Below are 20,188 nucleotides of genomic sequence, written 5' to 3'. Positions count from 1 at the left end.
CTCTGTTTGGGATCATGAGTCCACGAATGGCTGCAAATGGCCTCCAAGTAGCTGAACATAACCATTCTGAGTTAACGACGTATTCAGCTGGAGGAGAGGACCGAGTTAATTACATGTAAACACAGCTCGCAACATTATGGAACCACCACCAGTTTGCACAATGCTTAGTGGACAACCTGGGTCCATGGCTTCGTGCGGTCTTCGCCACACTCGAGCCCTACCATCAACTCTTACCAACTGAAATCGGGACTCATCTGCCCAGACCGCGGTTTCTCAGTCATCTATGGTCAAAGCGATAGGGTCACGAGCCCTGAAGAGGCGCTGTGGGCGATGTCGTGCAATCAGCAAAGGCACTCGCGAAGGCCGTCTGCTGCCATAGACCAGTAACGCCAAATTCCACCGATCTGTCCTAACGGATACATTCTTCGTACGTCGTCCCACAATGACTTCTGTGGTTATTTCACGCAGTGTTGTATGTCTTGTTAGCACTGACAACTCTTCGCAAACGCCGCTGCACTCAGTCGTTAAGTGAAGACCGTCAGCCACTGGGTTGTCAGTTGCGAGAGGTAATGCCTGAAATTCGGTATTGTCGGCACGCTCTTGACACTGTGGATCTCGGAGTATTGAATTCCCTAACGATTTCCGAAACAGAATGTCCCTTGTGTCTATCTCCAACTACCGTCACGTGTTCAGCGTCTGTTAATTCCCGTCGTGCGGCCATAATAACCTCGGAAATCTTTTCATAGGACTCCCCTGAGTACATCTGATACCTCCAACATTGCACTGCCCTTTTACACTTACATCTGTGCCGGCGGGGATGGCCGAGCGGTTCTAGGCGCTTCAGTCCGGAACCGCGCCAAAAATGGTTCAGATGCCTCTGAGCACTATGGGACTTAACATCTATGGTCATCAGTCCCCTAGAACTAAGAACTACTTAAACCTAACTAACCTAAGGACATCACACAACACCCAGTCATCACGAGACAGAGAAAATCCCAGACCCCGCCGGGAATCGAACCCGGGAACCCGGGCGTGAGAAGCGAGAACGCTACCGCACGACCACGAGCTAAGGACGGGAACCGCGCTGCTGCTACGGTCGCAAGTTCGAATCCTGCCTCGGACATGGATGTGTGTGATGTGCTTAGGTTAGTTAGGTTTAAGTAGTTCTAAGCTCTAGGGCACTGATGACCTCAGAAGTTAAGACCCATAGTGCTCAGAGCCATTTGAACCTACATCTGTATACTTGCATATCATTATCCTATGTTTTTTGTCACTTGAGTGTACAGTATAACTTTAGCGAGCACTTGAGTCGTTATGTTGGTTGCTTGGTGAGACAGAATTAATTTTAAGTTCCGGTACAGAATTGTGTTTACCCGTGTCCTCCGTAATTTTACGGAATTTGAATTTACCACATTCTCGTTTAGTGCGCTTCTTTGAGTACTTTCTGGTGTATATAAAAATCCTTTTGTTTAAAAATTTCACTTGTAGTGATGCATTGCCCTGCATGTTTCATACGTACGTATTGTGTGCACATTGGTTGTCGTAATTGTTCTTGAAATACACTTACATATTTTCCTGTTCAAAAATTCAAACGTTCATTGGTGATTACTTTAAACTTCTATTATCTTTACGACTCAATGTGGAATCTGCAGTTATAGCAGCTCCGGCCTGCCGGGGAGCCGGCCGCGGTGGTCTAGCGGTTCTGGCGCTGCAGTCCGGAACCGCGGGACTGCTACGGTCGCAGGTTCGAATCCTGCCTCGGGCATGGGTGTGTGTGATGTCCTTAGGTTAGTTAGGTTTAAGTAGTTCTAAGTTCTAGGGGACTTATGACCTAAGATGTTGAGTCCCATAGTGCTCAGAGCCATTTGAACCATTAGCCTGCCGGGGACAGAGTGTGAGCGGCCAGCGCCACGTTTGAAACAGCCGCTCCCACCTCGTTACAAGCGTTGCCTCCATTCGACATCTAAAGCCCGCCCCCACCTCCGTCTCAATGTGTAGCCCTGGTCTCTGTCGAAATTGTTGCTGCTCATCCTAATCTCAGCCGCCTCTTTTACAAAGGAGTCTCAGTATGTCGACGCATGCGCCAATACTCTGGTGCTCTCAAACTGTATTTCGTGTCCGTTTTCGAGGCAATGCTCAACTATGGCCGACTTGCCGAGCTCTCTTTGGTTAATATGTCTCTTGTGCACGGTACAACGCTCTTCATCTGTGCGAGTTGTCTGGTCCATATATATGCTGCCGCCAGAGGGTACGCGAAGAGCTATGTCGTCATTAACAGGGCGCAACGCATCACGTATCTTGGGGGGCGTGACCGGAACACTGGTCTGAATTCATGTACCTGCAGTGTACATCCCAAATTGCCGCTCGTTGCCCCACAGTATGGCAGGAAAGCCGCCGGCCTGGCTTCTTCAGCCGATTCACAAGGCGTCCTTCTTTTGCTGTAGCCAAATGCTGTAATTCAGGGGGCCGGCCATTGTGGCCGAGCGGTTCTAGGCGCTTCAGTCCGAAACCGCTCTGCTGCTGCGGTCGCAGGTTCGAATCCTGCCTCGGGCATGGATGTGTGTGATGTCCTTAGGTTAGTTAGGTTTAAGCAGTTCTAAGTCTAGGGGACTGATGACCTCAGATGTTAAGTCCCATAGTGCATAGAGCCATTTTTTGTAATTCAGGCTGTAGGCGGTCCCCGTCAGAAATACACTCCTGGAAATGGAAAAAAGAACACATTGACACCGGTGTGTCAGACCCACCATACTTGCTCCGGACACTGCGAGAGGGCTGTAAAAGCAATGATCACACGCACGGCACAGCGGACACACCAGGAACCGCGGTGTTGGCCGTCGAATGGCGGTAGCTGCGCAGCATTTGTGCACCGCCGCCGTCAGTGTCAGCCAGTTTGCCGTGGCATACGGAGCTCCATCGCAGTCTTTAACACTGGTAGCATGCCGCGACAGCATGGACGTGAACCGTATGTGCAGTTGACGGACTTTGAGCGAGGGCGTATAGTGGGCATGCGGGAGGCCGGGTGGACGTACCGCCGAATTGCTCAACACGTGGGGCGTGAGGTCTCCACAGTACATCGATGTTGTCGCCAGTGGTCGGCGGAAGGTGCACGTGCCCGTCGACCTGGGACCGGACCGCAGCGACGCACGGATGCACGCCAAGACCGTAGGATCCTACGCAGTGCCGTAGGGGACCGCACCGCCACTTCCCAGCAAATTAGGGACACTGTTGCTCCTGGGGCATCGGCGAGGACCATTCGCAACCGTCTCCATGAAGCTGGGCTACGGTCCCGCACACCGTTAGTCCGTCTTCCGCTCACGCCCCAACATCGTGCAGCCCGCCTCCAGTGGTGTCGCGACAGGCGTGAATGGAGGGACGAATGGAGACGTGTCGTCTTCAGCGATGAGACTCGCTTCTGCCTTGGTGCCAATGATGGTCGTATGCGTGTCTGGCGCCGTGCAGGTGAGCGCCACAATCAGGACTGCATACAACCGAGGCATCATGGTGTGGGGAGCGATCTCCTACACTGGCCGTACACCACTGGTGATCGTCGAGGGGACACTGAATAGTGCACGGTACATCCAAACCGTCATCGAACCCATCGTTCTACCATTCCTAGACCGGCAAGGGAACTTGCTGTTCCAACAGGACAATGCACGTCCGCATGTATCCCGTGCCACCCAACGTGCTCTAGAAGGTGTAAGTCAACTACCCTGGCCAGCAAGATCTCCGGATCTGTCCCCCATTGAGCATGTTTGGGACTGGATGAAGCGTCGTCTCACGCGGTCTGCACGTCCAGCACGAACGCTGGTCCAACTGAGGCGCCAGGTGGAAATGGCATGGCAAGCCGTTCCACAGGACTACATCCAGCATCTCTACGATCGTCTCCATGGGAGAATAGCAGCCTGCATTACTGCGAAAGGTGGATATACACTGTACTAGTGCCGACATTGTGCATGCTCTGTTGACTGTGTCTATGTGCCTGTGGTTCTGTCAGTGTGATCATGTGATGTATCTGACCCCCGGAATGTGTCAATAAAGTTTCCCCTTCCTGGGACAATGAATTCACGGTGTTCTTATTTCAATTTCCAGGAGTGTATATGCTGCCGCCATTGGGCATACGAAGAGCTATGTCGTCATGAACAGGGCGCAACGCATCACGTATCTTGGGGGGCGGACCGGAACACTGGTCTGAATTCATGTCTCTGCAGTGTACATCCTAAATTGCCGCTCGTTGCCGCACAGTATGGCAGGAAAGCAGCCGGCCTGGCTTCTTCAGCCGATTCACAAGGCGTCCTTCTTTTGCTGTAGCCAAATGCTGTAATTCAGGCGGCTGGCCGTTGTGGCCGAGCGGTTCTAGGCGCTTCAGTCCGAAACCGCGCTGCTGCTGCGGTCGCAGGTTCGAATCCTGCCTCGGGCATGGATGTGTGTGATGTCCTTAGGTTAGTTAGGTTTAAGCAGTTCTAAGTCTAGGGGACTGATGACCTCAGATGTAAAGTCCCATAGTGCATAGAGCCATTTTTTGTAATTCAGGCTGTAGGCGGTCCCCGTCAGAAATAACTTTGGCTTCGTGTATGTTCAGGACCGCCTTCTTGTGTACAGGGTCGTGAAAACTAGCGACGTTCAAATATAGATCAGTGTGCTTCCGCTTCCTGTACACTGAATGACCACGGCCGGTCGCCTGCCTCCCGCTCAACTAAAACATCTAAGAACAGTAGCCTGCCATCCTTCTACATCTCGAAGGTAAATTTAATGTTGGATTGGACATGGTTCATGTGATCCACGAACTGCTGCAGTGTATTTTCACCGTGAGACAATATCAGGAAGGTGTTATCGACGTACCTAAGACTCCGAAAACACAAATCAACAGACATTTCGAAATTACGGTGAGCAGTGTGCTTCATCGCTTTTCTTTGCATTTTTTAACAGAACAGAGTGTACGTCAGCAGTTGGAGTCGGTGTTTTGCTGAGGGAGCTCGTAGTTCTTCGCTTCACACGAGGGTTTTCCAGCAAGCAATGGTATACAGTAAAAAATGGTTCAAATGGCTCTGAGCACTATGGGACTTAACATCTGTGGTCATCAGTCCCCTAGAACTTAGAACTACTTAAACCTAACTAACCTAAGGACAGCAGACAACAACCCAGCCATCACGAGGCAGAGAAAATCCCTGACCCCGCCGGGAATCGAACCCGGGAACCCGGCCGTGGGAAGCGAGAACGCTACCGCACGACCACGAGTTGCGGGCAATGGTATACAGTACACCACATTATTCCCCACTCTTCTGGCTATTAAATCCTATTTTGTAACTGATGTCCGTTCACTGTGACGGGCTTACTCAACCTAGCCTGGGGGGCCTGTATGCTCGCAAGGTGACACCCTATTGGTCGAGGTCAGAGCCAACGTCTTGCAGCATCAATAACCTCCCCGTCACCCACATACTGCTTCCCGCGGAGAGCATCCTTCATTGGGCCAAACAGATGAGAATCGAAGGTACGTGATCAAGGCTATAAGGTGATGGTTCAAATGACCCTATGGGACTTAACTTATGAGGTCATCAGTCCCCTAGAACTTAGGACTACTTAAACCTAACTATCCTAAGGACATCACACACACCCATGCCCGAGGCAGGATTCTAATCTCCGACCGTAGCGGTCGCACGGATCCAGAGTGTAGCGCCTAGAACCGCTCGGCCACACTGGTCGGCTATAGGGTGGATGAGCAAGTTTTGTAAGCTCCTCTGGGATGCGGGGACTTGTGCGAGACTTTGCGTTGTCACGAAGATCAAGACGTTCGTTTGCATTTCTGTGGCGATGAACACGCTGAAGGCGTTTCTGCAATTACTGAAGATAGCACAATCATTGAACCGTGAGGGAAGACATCATACAGAAACCCTTCACGGTCCCAGAAGCCTGTCGCCGTGACTTTACGGGCTGAGAGTGCACCTTTAAACTTTTTCTTGGGAGGAGAGCTGGCGTGGTGCCACTCTATGCACTATCGTTTAGTTCCGAATGGAAGTGATGAACCCATCTTTCATCCCTGGGACGATGTTCGACAAAAATTTTCACGATCAGCCTCGTACCGCGCAAGCTACTCCGCACAGATGGTCCTTCGTTGCTCTTTATGACTTCTGTTCGGCGGCGAGAAACACTGCGGACACACAGCTTTCATCTATATCTACATCTACATCCATACAACGCTAGCCACCTGACGGTGTGTGGCGGAGGGTACCTTGAGTACCTCTATCGGTTTTCCCTTCTATTCCAGTATCGTATTGTTCGTGGAAAGAAAGACTGTCGGTATGCATCTGTGTGGGCTCTAACCTCTCTGATTTTATCCTCATAGTCTCTTCGCGAGATATACGTAGGAGGGAGCAGTATACTGCTTGACTCCTCGGTGAAGGTATGTTCTCGAAACTTCAACAAAAGCCCGTACCGAGCTACTGAGCGTCTCTCTTGCAGTTTTCCACTGGAGTTTATCTATCATTTCCGTAACGCTTTCGCAATTACCAAATGATCCTGTAACGAAGCGCGCTGCTCTCCGTTGGATCTTCTCTATCTCTTCTGTCAACCCTGTCTGGTACGGATCCCACACTGGTGAGCAGTATTCAAGCAGTGGGCGAACAAGTGTACTGTAACCTACTTCTTTTGTTTTAGGACTGCATTTCCTTAGGATTCTTCCAATGAATCACAGTCTGGCATCTGCTTTACCAACGATTAATTTTATATGGTCATTCAACCTCTTAGAGGTTGTCAGGACCAGATCTTTAGCTTACGGCAAATAATGGAGAAGTGTTACGAGTGGAACAGGGAATTGTATCTACGCTTTATAGATCTAGAAAAGGCGTATGACCGGGTTCCTAGGAGGAAGTTATTGTCTGTTCTACGAGATTATGGAATAGGAGGCAAACTTCTGAAAGCAGTTAAAGGTCTTTACATACATAGTCAGGCAGCAGTTAGAGTTGACGGTAATTTGAGTTCATGGTTCAGAGTAGGTTCAGGGGTGAGACAAGGCTGCAACCTGTCTCCACTGTTGTTCATATTATTTATGGATCATATGTTGAAAACAATAGACTGACTGGGTGAGATTAAGATATGTGAACACAAAATAAGCAGTCTCGCATATGCGGATAACTTAGTTGTGATGGCAGATTCGATTGAAAGTTTGCAAAGTAATATTTCAGAGCTAGATCAGAAATGTAAGGACTGTGGTATGAAGATTAGCATTTCCAAAACGAAAGTAATATCAGTGGGAAAGAGATATAAACAGATCGGGTGCCAAATAGGAGGAGCAAAGTTAGAACAGGTGGACGGTTCCAACTACTTAGGATGCATATTCTCACAGGATGGCAACATAGTGAAAGAACTGGAAGCGAGGTGTAGCAAAGCTAATGCAGTAAGCGCTAAGCTACGATCTACTCTCTTCTGCAAGAAGGAATTCAGTACCAACACTAAGTTATTTGTGCACCGTTCAATCTTTCGACCAACTTTGTTGTATGGGAGCGAAAGCTGGGTAGATTCAGGTTACCTTATCAATAAGGTTGAGGTTACGGATATGAAAGTAGTTAGGATGATTGCAGGTGCTAGTATATGGGAACAATGGCAGGAGGGTGCCCACAATGAGGAAATCAAAGAAAAACTGGGAATGAACTCTATAGCTGTAGCAGTCAGGGCGAACAGGCTTAGATGGTGGGGTCATGTTACACGCATGGGAGAAGCAAGGTTACCCAAGAGACTCATGGGTTCAGCAGTAGAGGGTAGGAGGAGTCGGGGCAGACCGAGGAGAAGGTACCTGCATTCGGTTAAGAATGATTTTGAAGTAATAGGCTTAACGTCAGAAGAGGCACCAATGTTAGCACTGAATAGGGGATCATGGAGGAACTGTATAAGGGGGGCTATGCTCCAGACTGAACGCTGAAAGGCATAATCAGTCTTAAATGATGATGATGATGGTCATTACATTTTAAATCACTCCTAATGCCTACTCCCACTAGTCCCACTGTCGTTAAGTTCCGAATCGAAGTGATGAACCCATCTTTCATCCCTGGAACGATGTTCGACAACAACTGTCACGATCAGCCTCGTACCGCGCAAGCTACTCCGCACAGATGATCCTTCGTTGGTCTTTATGACTTCTGTTAGGCGGCGAGAAACACTGCGGACACACAGCTTTGAGAACCCCATCTGATGGACAAGTGTGTCAGTACTACCAACAGAGCCGTCCGCAATGGCCGAGCGGTTGTAAGCGCTACAGTCTGGAACCGCACATCCGGTACGGTCGCAGGTTCGAATCCTGCCTCGGGCATGGATGTGTGTGATGTCCTTAGGTTAGTTAGGTTTAAGTAGTTCTAAGTTCTAGGGGACTGATGACCGCAGATGTTCAGTCCCATAGTGCTCAGAGCCATCTGAACCATTTGTACTACCAACAGAGACGTCCAGTTGTGCTGTCAGATGTTTGACTGTGATCCGTCGATAGCTTCGAATGAGAACGTCCGCACCACATTGGCAGGAGCCACAGCAGTGAACGGGTGGCTGGCAAGCGGGAGATCGAACACGCTTGTGCGATCTTGGGATGATGGCACACGCCTCGCCCAGTTACTCACCGAGCTTTTGTTCTCTGCCTGGTCCCCTCTGACATTCTGCAAACGCCTGTGAACATGTCTGGTTTTCCGCCAAAAGAAACTTAATAGCAGCTTCTGTTTGGAACCCGCCTGCTTTACAGACGCCTTTTTGAAGGATATCTATAGAGTCTCGACCTATGGGAACTTCACGAAACTATAGGGGCTGAAGCGGGAATATTACACGATGTCCCACATCAAATTACGCATTTTTTCAACCGAAATCGTCCGAGAAAAAAAAGTGTAGTATTACTAATTTAACGCCTCTCGCACGCGACTTCTTTGCTTTTTGCCCTTGAATTTGACATTTCTAGATAGAAAAGTTATGGAAACGGACTGCGCCAGGCAAGCCCAGTGCATGTAGTTTGGTTAGAAGCTGGATTACTTTTTTTTTTTTTTTTTTTTTTTTTTAAATCTTTATTCATCATTAATATTTATACAAAAGAACCCACTACCTTAGTGATTAGTGGGTCGTAGCTAATCTATATATAATACATATTCAGCAGCTATTTCTCATTGTTATTGTATTATATTACACTATGTTAGTTATTGAAGCTACAGACAGAATAAAGATAATGGGCAGACTACAGCTAAAATCTACTTACTTAATATTTCCTACTAGTTAATTTCTAACTGCCTGCAGCGTTACAGGTGTGTCAGCATAAATATAAACCTACTACTGTGGCCTTGCTCATCGAGCTAATCCCGATGAGCGTGCCCCTGACACTGGGCTGGCCAGGACTGTTTGTCGCTGCAGGTTCCTAACTTAATATCTATATCTAAAGCTACAACTACTCTGCTAACCTACGTCAATTCCGGTGCTTTGGTCTTCATTGGAGAACCCCCATCCCCCTAGTCCTGCACGTGGCGGATTGCAACTCATGAAGTCGACCAGTCCACGTACAGGCGGTATAGGATGAGGGTAATTAGTCGCGTTCGGTAAAATGTCACTAATCGTGAACTACCCTCATGTATCCCCTAGTGGGACACATTTGGTAAATGTCCTAAGCATGTAAGTCACTCAGATATGCCGTTAATACTTTCCGTGAAACCTCGTCTGCCAATTTGTTTAAAGTGTCGAAAGTTCCTTTGTGTCTTAATAGGTCGCATGTGTTATTGTGTGGAAGTTGTTGTCTCAGTGTCATTGCTACATCATCGAAAAGGGGGCACTCATAAACCACATGGTCGGGAGTGCCCTCCGAAGCACCACAGTCACACTCGGGTGTAGCCTTTTTCCCAAACCGACACAAGTATGTCGGGTAGGGCCCATGACCAGTGAGAAAGTGTATTAGACCCCGCGTTGGCTCAAAGTACTTTATCCCCAACCTTTCTTAAAAGCTGGATTACTTACACGTTAACAATTTTAGGCCATCTGCTAGGTGGTAGCTTTAAATCGGCCGCGGTCCATTAGTACATGTCGGACCCGCGTGTCGCCACTGTCAGTCATTGCAGACCTAGCGCCACCACATGGCAGGTCTAGAAAGACGGACTAGCACTCGCCCCGGTTCTACGACGACTTTGCTAGCGACTACACTGACGAAGCCTTTCTCTCATTTGCCGAGAGACAGTTAGAATAGCCTTCAGCTAAGTCCATGGCTACGACCTAGCAAGGCGCCATTAGCCTTACAGTGATTGTAATTAACCGTATCTGGAGATAGTCTCATTCGTATAGTCAAGAGCGATGTACCACAAGGATGCATTAAAGTTGAGTATTAACTTAGATACGTACTTTTCTTATTAGCATTCAATTACTTATCCTGTTCCAGAATTCACGCCCGTCTGCGTTAGATAGCGTGCATTTCAGCCTCCTCTATCTACAAGGTGTTGGCACATTTGCCAACACATCACTTATCACAACTTAGTTCGTCACAGAACTCAATTAAGTGTCTATTTATGCCCATTACCGTTACGGTGAGCAAAGTCAAGTATTAGAGAACCACACACGGTGTCTCCTTCTCATTGGCCACAATAGCTGCCCTGCCAAAGTGCTTACTCATGAACTTCTGTTGGGTGTGTGAAAGACAGTCGTGCTTTGTGAGGTCGACTGTTCGGCTCAGAACATGTTTCTGCGATTCAAAATGCAGAAGAGGCAAACTTTCCAAGTGTCACATTCCCTAACTTCATGAGACTCCGTGGAGAGGTTTAGAAATTAATCCAGTACATCGGCTCAACGTCTGGTGATTAGGAATTTATACCACCACCACTCCTTTTTACTCACATCCAGGATTAGAATCCTTCCCTACCACAGTTCCCACATGTTCATTACCCCTCGTATCGCTTTACAACGTTACGCCCAGATATTTAAACGACTTGACTGTGTCCAGCAGGACGCTAGTAATACTGTAATCTAAGATTACAGGTTCGTTTTTCCTACTCATCCGCATTAACTTACATTGTCCCACATTTACAGCCAACTGCCATTAATCGCACCAACTACAAATTTTATCTGAGTCCTCTTGTATCTTCGTAGGGTCACTCAACTTCCACACATTACCGTATACTACGACATCATCAGGAAACAACCGCAGATTGTTACCGACCCTGTCCGCCAACTCATTTATAGAGAACAACAGCCCTCCTATCGCACTTCCCTGCGGCACTCCGGACGATACCCTTGTCTGTGATGAACACTCGCCGATGAGGACATCGCACTGGGCTCTACATACGAAGTCTTTGAGCCCCTCATACATCTGTGGACATCACCCATATCCTCGCTCTTTCTTTTCTTTGACAGCCTGCAGTGGGGCACCGTGTCAAATGCTTTCCGGAAATCTACAAATACGGAATCTGCCTGTTGCCCTTCGTCCATAGTTCGCAGTATATCATGTGAGAAAAGGGCAAGCCAAGACTCGCTCGAGCGATGCTTTCTAAAGCCGTGCTAATTCGTGCACATAAGCTGCTCAGTCCCAAGAAAGTTTGTTATCGAACTAAGAATACGTTCAAGGATTCTACAGCATACCGAAGTTAGGTATATTGGTCTGTAATTTTGCGGGTCCGTTGTTTAACCATTCTTATACACTCCTGGAAATTGAAATAAGAACACCGTGAATTCATTGTCCCAGGAAGGAGAAACTTTATTGACACATTCCTGGGGTCAGATACATCACATGATCACACTGACAGAACCACAGGCACATAGACACAGGCAACAGAGCATGCACAATGTCGGCACTAGTACAGTGTATATCCACCTTTCACAGCAATGCAGGCTGCTATTCTCCCATGGAGACGATCGTAGAGATGCTGGATGTAGTCCTGTGGAACGGCTTGCCATGCCATTTCCACCTCGCGCCTCAGTTGGACCAGCGTTCGTGCTGGACGTGCAGACCGCGTGAGACGACGCTTCATCCAGTCCCAAACATGCTCAATGGAGGACAGATCCGGAGATCTTGCTGGCCAGGGTAGTTGACTTACACCTTCTAGAGCACGTTGGGTGGCACGGGATACATGCGGACGTGCATTGTCCTGTTGGAACAGCAAGTTCCCTTGCCGGTCTAGGAATGGTAGAACGATGGGTTCGATGACGGTTTGGATGTACCGTGCACTATTCAGTGTCCCCTCGACGATCACCAGTGGTGTACGGCCAGTGTAGGAGATCGCTCCCCACACCATGATGCCGGGTGTTGGCCCTGTGTGCCTCGGTCGTATGCAGTCCTGATTGTGGCGCTCACCTGCACGGCGCCAAACACGCATACGACCATCATTGGCACCAAGGCAGAAGCGACTCTCATCGCTGAAGACGACACGTCTCCATTCGTCCCTCCATTCACGCCTGTCGCGACACCACTGGAGGCGGGCTGCACGATGTTGGGGCGTGAGCGGAAGACGGCCTAACGGTGTGCGGGACCGTAGCCCAGCTTCATGGAGACGGTTGCGAATGGTCCTCGCCGATACCCCAGGAGCAACAGTGTCCCTAATTTGCTGGGAAGTGGCGGTGCGGTCCCCTACGGCACTGCGTAGGATCCTACGGTCTTGGCGTGCATCCGTGCGTCGCTGCGGTCCGGTCCCAGGTCGACGGGCACGTGCACCTTCCGCCGACCACTGGCGACAACATCGATGTACTGTGGAGACCTCACGCCCCACGTGTTGAGCAATTCGGCGGTACGTCCACCCGGCCTCCCGCATGCCCACTATACGCCCTCGCTCAAAGTCCGTCAACTGCACATACGGTTCACGTCAACGCTGTCGCGGCATGCTACCAGTGTTAAAGACTGCGACGGAGCTCCGTATGCCACGGCAAACTGGCTGACACTGACGGCGGCGGTGCACAAATGCTGCTCAGCTAGCACCATTCGACGGCCAACACCGCGGTTCCTGGTGTGTCCGCTGTGCCGTGCGTGTGATCATTGCTTGTACAGCCCTCTCTCAGTGTCCGGAGCAAGTATGGTGGGTCTGACACACCGGTGTCAATGTGTTCTTTTTTCCATTTCCAGGAGTGTATACTGGAGTCACCTGCGTCTTCTTCCAGTCGCTTGGAACTCTGTGCTGGGCGAGATGTTCGCGATAAATACAAGCTAGGCAAGGGGGGGCAAGTACTATTTGTGAAATCGAATTGGGACTCCCTCTGGACCTGGTGATTTACTTGCTTTCAAATCTTTCAGTTGTTTCTCTACGCCAGGGGTGCTTATTACTGCGTCGTCCATACAGGGGTCTGTCCGATGATCAAATGACGGTATGTTTGTACGATTCTCTTGTGTCAGCGACTTCATGAACGTGAATTTAAAACTTCGGCTTTCGTTTCGCTATCTTCAACTGCCACACTAGACTGGCCAGCAAGCGACTGATTGGAACCCTCAGACGCTCTTAGTGACTTTACATATGACCAGATTATACTGTCGTTTAACTTCTAATAATGTTATCACAAGATAAAAATGGATTGCAGAATTATTTAGATAAGACGTCTATATTGTGCGAAGAGGGGTAGTAGATCCTGAAGAGTAACAAGTGCTTAGAAATTAACTGAGCATCACAGTTCACACACTAGTCCTTCGGAGCACGTAACATCACAACCATTGAGGCTACTACTCACCTGATCGGCTGTTTTGCGACAGTCCCTCTCGCTCGCACAGTAAGTGAGTATAGTCCCATCGATAGCCCTCTTGCCTTCACCAGCAACGTACCTGAAACAGAAAGTAGCAAATTACTAGAGTTTCGTAGTACACACGATTTCCATAGTTTTTTCAACTCCCTGTGGTCTATATCAGCATACAGCTAAATGTTCACGTGGCACCAGTTGCAAATTGCCTACATAACGGCTCCCGGGGAAGTGGTTGTTTGGTTGATTTCGGGGAGTGGACCAAACAGCGAGGTCATCGGTCCCGTCGGATTAGGGAAGAATGGGGAAAGAAAGCGGCTGTGCCCTTTCAAAGGAAGCATCCCGGCATTTGCCTCAAGTGATTTAAGGAAAACAAGGAAAACCTAAATCAGGATCGCCGGATGCGGGTTTGAACCGCCCTCCTCCCGAATGCGCCACCTCGCTCAGTGCTCCCAGTGGTAACAAAAATTGATTTTGAGTGTAGTTGCTGAGCGAATTTAAAAAAGGAAAATGCTACCATAATCTACTCATTAAGACGTACATTCTACAATGAAGAGTCAAAGAAACGGGTACTCCGGCCTAATATCGTGTAGGGCTCCCACGAGTCCGCAGGAGTGCCTCAACACGACGTGACATGGACTCGACTAATGTGTGAAGTACTGTTGGAGGGAACTGACACCATGAATCCTGCAGGGCTGTCGACAAATACGTAAGTGTACGGGGTGGGGGGGGGGGGACATCTCTTCTGAAAAGCAGGTTGCAAGGTATCCCAGATATGCTCAATAATGTTCATGTCTAGAGAGTTTGGTGGCCAGCGGAACTGTTTAAACTCAGAAGAGTGTTCTGGAGACACTGTGTAGCAATTCTGGACCTGGAACTGACCAAATCCGTCGGAATGCACAATGGACAAGAATGGATCCAGGATGCTTACACACGTGTGACCTGTCAGAGTTGTATCTAGACGTATCTGGGGTCCCACACCATTACAGAGCCTCCATCAGCTTGAACAGTCCCCTGCTGACGACCAGAGTCCACAGATACATGAGGTTGTCTCCATACCCGAAAACGTCCATGCGCTCGATAGAATTTGAAACGAGGCTCGTCCGACCAGGAAACATGTTTCCCGTCATCATCAGTCCAACGTCGGTGTTGGTAGGCCCAGGCGAGGCAGAAAGCTTTGTGTCGTGCAGACATCAAGGGCACACGACTGGAGCTTTGGCTCTGCAAGCGCATGTCGATGATGTGATGAACATATATTGAAAATTAATGATTACAATTCAGGAAAACTGGATGATTTATTCAAGAGAAAGGGCTTGAACAAGTCAGTAACGTGTTGGTCCATGTCTGATCCTTATGCAAGCAGGTATTCAGGTTGGCATTGATTGATAAAGTTGTTCGATGTCCTCCTGCGGATACCGTGCCAAATTCTGTCCAATTGTTGCGTTATAGACCGTCAAAATCTCGACCTAGTTGGAGGACCCTGCCGATAACGTTCTCAGTTGGGGAGAGATCCGGAGACCTTGCTGGCCAAGGTAGTGTTTGGTACACATGAAGACAAGCGTATAAAACTCTCGCCGTGTGCATGCGGGCATTATCTTGTGGAATTCTAAGCCCAGAATGGTCTGCCATGAAGGGGAACAAAATGGGGAGTAGAATATCGTCGACATAGCGCTGTGCTGTAAGGGTGTGATAACCAGAGGGGTCCTGCTACGAAATAAAATGACACCTTAGACCACCACACCTCGTTCTCGGGCCGTATGGTGGGTGACAGTCAGGTTGGTATCCCACTGCTATCTGATGCATCTCCAGACACTCCTTCACTATACTCCGTACACCGAGAGAAGAGCTCTGACGTCGTTCAGCACTACGGCAACACTGGGGCGTTGCCACGGTGGCGCAAACAAAAGCTCATGATCTGATTGGCCGTCGTGCAGGCGCGAAGCACGTGCGCCAAGGCGGCGTCAACTGTCACAGCTCTTCTCTCGCCGTATGCACGTAGCCATCGGGGCTCAGTTCGAAGCGGGACTCATCACTGAAGAAAATTCTACTCCAAACAATGAGATTCCAGGTCGAATGTATCCGATATCACTCCTTGTACTTGCTGATGTACCCCGGTCAAAGTTAGTCGGAGCAAGAGGCGCTGTGAACTCATTCCCCTTTCTGTGAGCCGCCAATGGATAGTGCTTATAGTCACTGAAGCCCTACCTGCATGCCGGGTCGATGATGATGAATCCGGGGCTTCTTTGAGTCCAATTACACGTTCTCTCCCAAATGCTCACATCTGTGAATATTGTTCACGCCCGTGTCTGTGGGACATAGTGACTGTCCACACAAGCACACAGAATGGAATTCGCAAAGACCTTATACCCTAGTATCGACATGTCCCCTATTTACCATCCTTGCCAGCTACGCGGAGAACATTTATTCATCGTCCACCAAAGATTACAATTTTGCATTTTTCGCCGAAAACTGTATGCATATAAATTTGTGACCACTTTGCATGACAGCGTGGGGTGGCGTGTCGAAGTTTTTTGTCTTTGAGTGTATTTTGAAGAACTTCGTTTGTAAATAATACTATTCTGCTGTAAACAAAATTCAATTTTGGCACCAAATATGAAAGTACAGAAAATCAGGGCAAGCAAGTGAATGCCAAGTGAGAGCAAGTGAATGCCAATAGGGGCTGGACGCACAGCAGCGAAATTAACACTATGTTTAGTGAAGTGGAATAGTGTAATTTACGAGCGAAGTTCCTCAAAATACTTTATAAGACAAAAGAAACGATGCTCTACGGGAGAGTTATGCAAATTGGTCACAAATTGATATTCGTATAGGTACCGACGGAAAATCCAAAACTGATGAATGAACGTGTGACGGTGCAGCAAAATTTCGCAGCGCAGCTGGCAGAGACGGTAAGCAGGGGAGATTTCGGCACCAGGGCATAAAATCTTTACGAATTTCACTGCGTGTGCTGTGTTCTGTTGGACAGTAATTATGCCTCCCAGACTGGCGCGCGAATAAAATTCGCAGATGTCAGCATTTCAGAGACGACGTGCACCTGGACGCAAAGAAGCCGGTTGGAGTAAGAGGTGAATCGCTCGACATCTGAATAGGAGCGATGCCATTATTCGACGATGTCGGCAGGAATGGGTGAACCATGTGTAACATTTGAGTGTGCTTCTCAATAATTTGAGAGAATGCAAATGAGAAAGGATTTTAGAAAGGTAAATGTAAGTAATCGGAAATATAGACGCGAAATATTTTCACTCAACGAAATTACGTTAATTCGCGGATCACATCTCACAGTAACATCATTTAGTTCCAGATTTCAAGCTAACATTATCCGATAACCTGCACAGGGTCTTACATAACCAAATAATGTAGAAAACTTAAGGTAATGACAACAGCTGACAAAAACTGGGTTTGAGACTAATTCTCGTTGGAAACATTATTAGTTAAGACATATTTACATTTTTCAGAGTTGAACTCACCGACAATTGCACAACGGTGCTCAAACACATTTGATTTTACACGAAAAAACAGTTGTTAGCGTTAATAGGTGGACCATAATCCTGCAAATTTGATCTACAAACATGGCCATTGCAAGAACAGCAAAATGGCTCTGAGCACTATGGGACTTAACTTCTGAGGTCATCAGGCCCCTAAAACTTAGAACTACTTAAACGTAACTAACCTAAGGACATCACACACATCCATGCCCGAGGCAGGATTCGAACCTGCGACCGCAGCGGTCGCGTGGCTCCAGACTGTAGCGCCTAGAACTGCTCGGCCACTCCGGCCGGCCGCAAGAACAGCAAAACCAATTGATGACGAAGTTAGCTATTAATAGATACAAAAACAAATTGAAAGATTGATGATAGTAAAAGAGCCCCCCACCAAAACGGTTTCATCGTTTTTCAGCCCAAACCGTGCAAAATTGTTAGAGCAGATGATCCTGAACCGCGATGTGAGGGCAGGAATGATCAAAAACGTCACAGGTCTTCGGGTGTAGATTTCTGCTACGTAAATAAATAAAGTCTGATATTGAAAATGCGCTTAGATTCTGTTATTTTATTACGTAAGTGGTTTCCGATGTCACCTGTACTTCCAAATAGAAAAGGAACGTTCCAACGCTTGCTACCCTCCTGTGTTGAGAACTGGTATTTACTTGTTATGCACTTGTCCCTAGATTCACATCTCATGAACGCAACAAGTTCGATATTCAGATTCGAGACAAGAATTGAAATGTGCAAAATATAGAGCAGCTCTAAAAATGGTTCAAATGGCTCTGAGCACTATGGGACTCAACTGCTGTGGTCATAAGTCCCCTAGAACTTAGAACTACTTAAACCTAACTAACCTAAGGACAGCACACAACACCCAGCCATCACGAGGCAGAGAAAATCCCTAACCCCTCCGGGAATCGAACCCGGGAACCCGGGCGTGGGAAGCGAGAACGCTACCGCACGACCACGAGATGCAGGCATAGAGCAGCTCTAATCGAATTTTTAATTAATAATTAGTCGCAACAGGACATGACGCAGATCCTCGTGTACAAAATCATCTGTATTAATCACAACGTGTGCTATGAATAGTTAATATTTTACGGCGTATAAAGTCAAGCGCCGGCACACCAGTCGGTAACGACAAGAAAGAGAAGGCTGATATCAGCCAAACCCACACTGATCGCGCCTCCCTCCAGGACGACAACGCGACAGCAGCGGCCCCTATGTGAAGAGGACATAAGCGCCGCGACCGACTTGCGACTGCCAGTTCAATAGCAGCTTCAAGATTAACCATTTTGATAGCAGTTCAGGAAACACTTTCGTCAGTTGGAGATCAGCAGTCGCAAAGACTGATTATTTCGTATGTCGCCCTTTGCTTGCGACATATCTGTGTAATTTCCAAAGTATTGTAATTTTCTCATTGTAATAAAACTCATTAATACGACTTGTTTGAGTGTTTTTCTCGCGAACCGAGTTTGTAGGATTTCAAGACACTACAGTAAATGGTCCTATTAATCAAACAATTAATGAAGATCTAACAAGAATAGAACACGAGGAGGCAGATACTAATATTGTTTAGTATGTTTGTCAAATTAGTTAACGAGGTCGAGTATCCTATCACTATTCAACACTTCTGCTTGGAAATATGGAATTTTTAAAAAAAAATCCTTAAAGATTTCGGTGGAAAATTTTTACAGTGCCTACTTTTCGAGCTGTGACCGGCTGCTATTACGATCCCGTGTCCGCACCTGGTAGCTGAGTGGTCAGCGCGACCGGATGTCATGCCTAACGGCCCGGGTTCTATCCCCGGCTGGGTCGCAGATTTTCTCCGCTCAGGGACTGGGTGTTGTGTTGCCCTTATCATCACCATTTCATCCCCATCGACACGCAGGTCGTCGAAGTGGCGTCAACTCGAAAGGCTTGCACCAGGGGAAAGGTCTACCCGACGGGAGGCCCTAGCCACACGGCATTTACATTACGATCCCGTGTTCTATCACATGGGGAAAAAAAAGCGGTTGAAACTGCTGAAAAATTGAAACACGCTAGCAAGAGGCTTTCACAGATTTGGCAGAAATACTTCTGACACTGGAATTGTACTGAACGTCTCAGAACAATTGATGCCCAGATTACACAAGGAAAGAAAAATTAATCATGTAGATTTCGTTAGATTAAACATTTTTACACGAAACATGTAAAATGAAAACTGGATATCCTTTTGAACTCGGATTTATCTATTTTTGATAGTGTGAAACAGAACTAGAATAACATTTAAGTTGTTGAAAACTAAGTAACAGAGCCAAACACACGGCGAAGTAAGGAACCAGAAAAAGAAATGTCGGGTACGGCCTTTCTGCCATACATTCCCAGAGTGACGGACAGAATCGGCCGTATATTGCGCAAACACGGCGTAAAGACGATTTTCAAACCGACAAGGAAGATCAAAGAGTGTCTTAGATCGGCGAAGGAGAAAAGAGACCCACTTGCAATTTCGGGAATATACCGTATACCTTGCACATGCGGAAAAGTTTATGTCGGGATGACTGGACGATCCATTAACACCAGGATCAAAGAGCATAAGCGACATTGCAGGTTGGGGCAGGTGGAGAAATCGGCCGTGGCAGAGCACGCACTGAATGAGACCGACCACGTAATAAAATTCGCCGACACGGAAATTCTGTCTGTAGAGAAGCACTATCACACGCGCTTGTTCAGAGAAGCTGTAGAAATCCAAAAACACGCGAACAGTTTCAACAAGAAAGAGGAAAGCCTTAAGGTAAACGGATCCTGGCTTACCGTACTGCAGCGAACGACCGTCGCAGGTAGCAAGAGGAGAAACGCACCGGAAATGACCGCGGAGAAGCGCTCGGACGTTGGCGCGCCAGGTACATACAGTCTGCGGCCGCGAGCTTGGCTCCAGTTCACCACCGGCAATGGAGGGTGAAGCTTTGACAATGCCAGCCACTCGTGCTGGCGAAACGTCAGAAAAATCATTAGGTGAACGTCGGCCGAAGAACCCGAGACAGAAGCCAATAGGCAGT

General features: G+C 48.0%; 1 protein-coding gene across 1 annotated transcript in view; it reads right to left on the bottom strand.

Annotated features, from left to right (window-relative positions):
• Nucleotides 1-20,188, bottom strand: part of LOC126109605 (mucin-5AC-like) — a 297,865-nt gene that overhangs the window by 71,851 nt on the left and 205,826 nt on the right. The window contains exon 3 of the mRNA XM_049914648.1: nucleotides 13,642-13,732. Coding sequence (XP_049770605.1) covers nucleotides 13,642-13,732 — 91 coding nt within the window. The remainder of the gene's footprint in view (nucleotides 1-13,641; nucleotides 13,733-20,188) is intronic.

Source organism: Schistocerca cancellata, chromosome 12 (genome assembly GCF_023864275.1).
Source record: "Schistocerca cancellata isolate TAMUIC-IGC-003103 chromosome 12, iqSchCanc2.1, whole genome shotgun sequence".
Taxonomy (NCBI): domain Eukaryota; kingdom Metazoa; phylum Arthropoda; class Insecta; order Orthoptera; family Acrididae; genus Schistocerca; species Schistocerca cancellata.
Note: the sequence above shows the minus strand (reverse complement) of the source record. Positions and strands in the feature narration are given on the sequence as shown.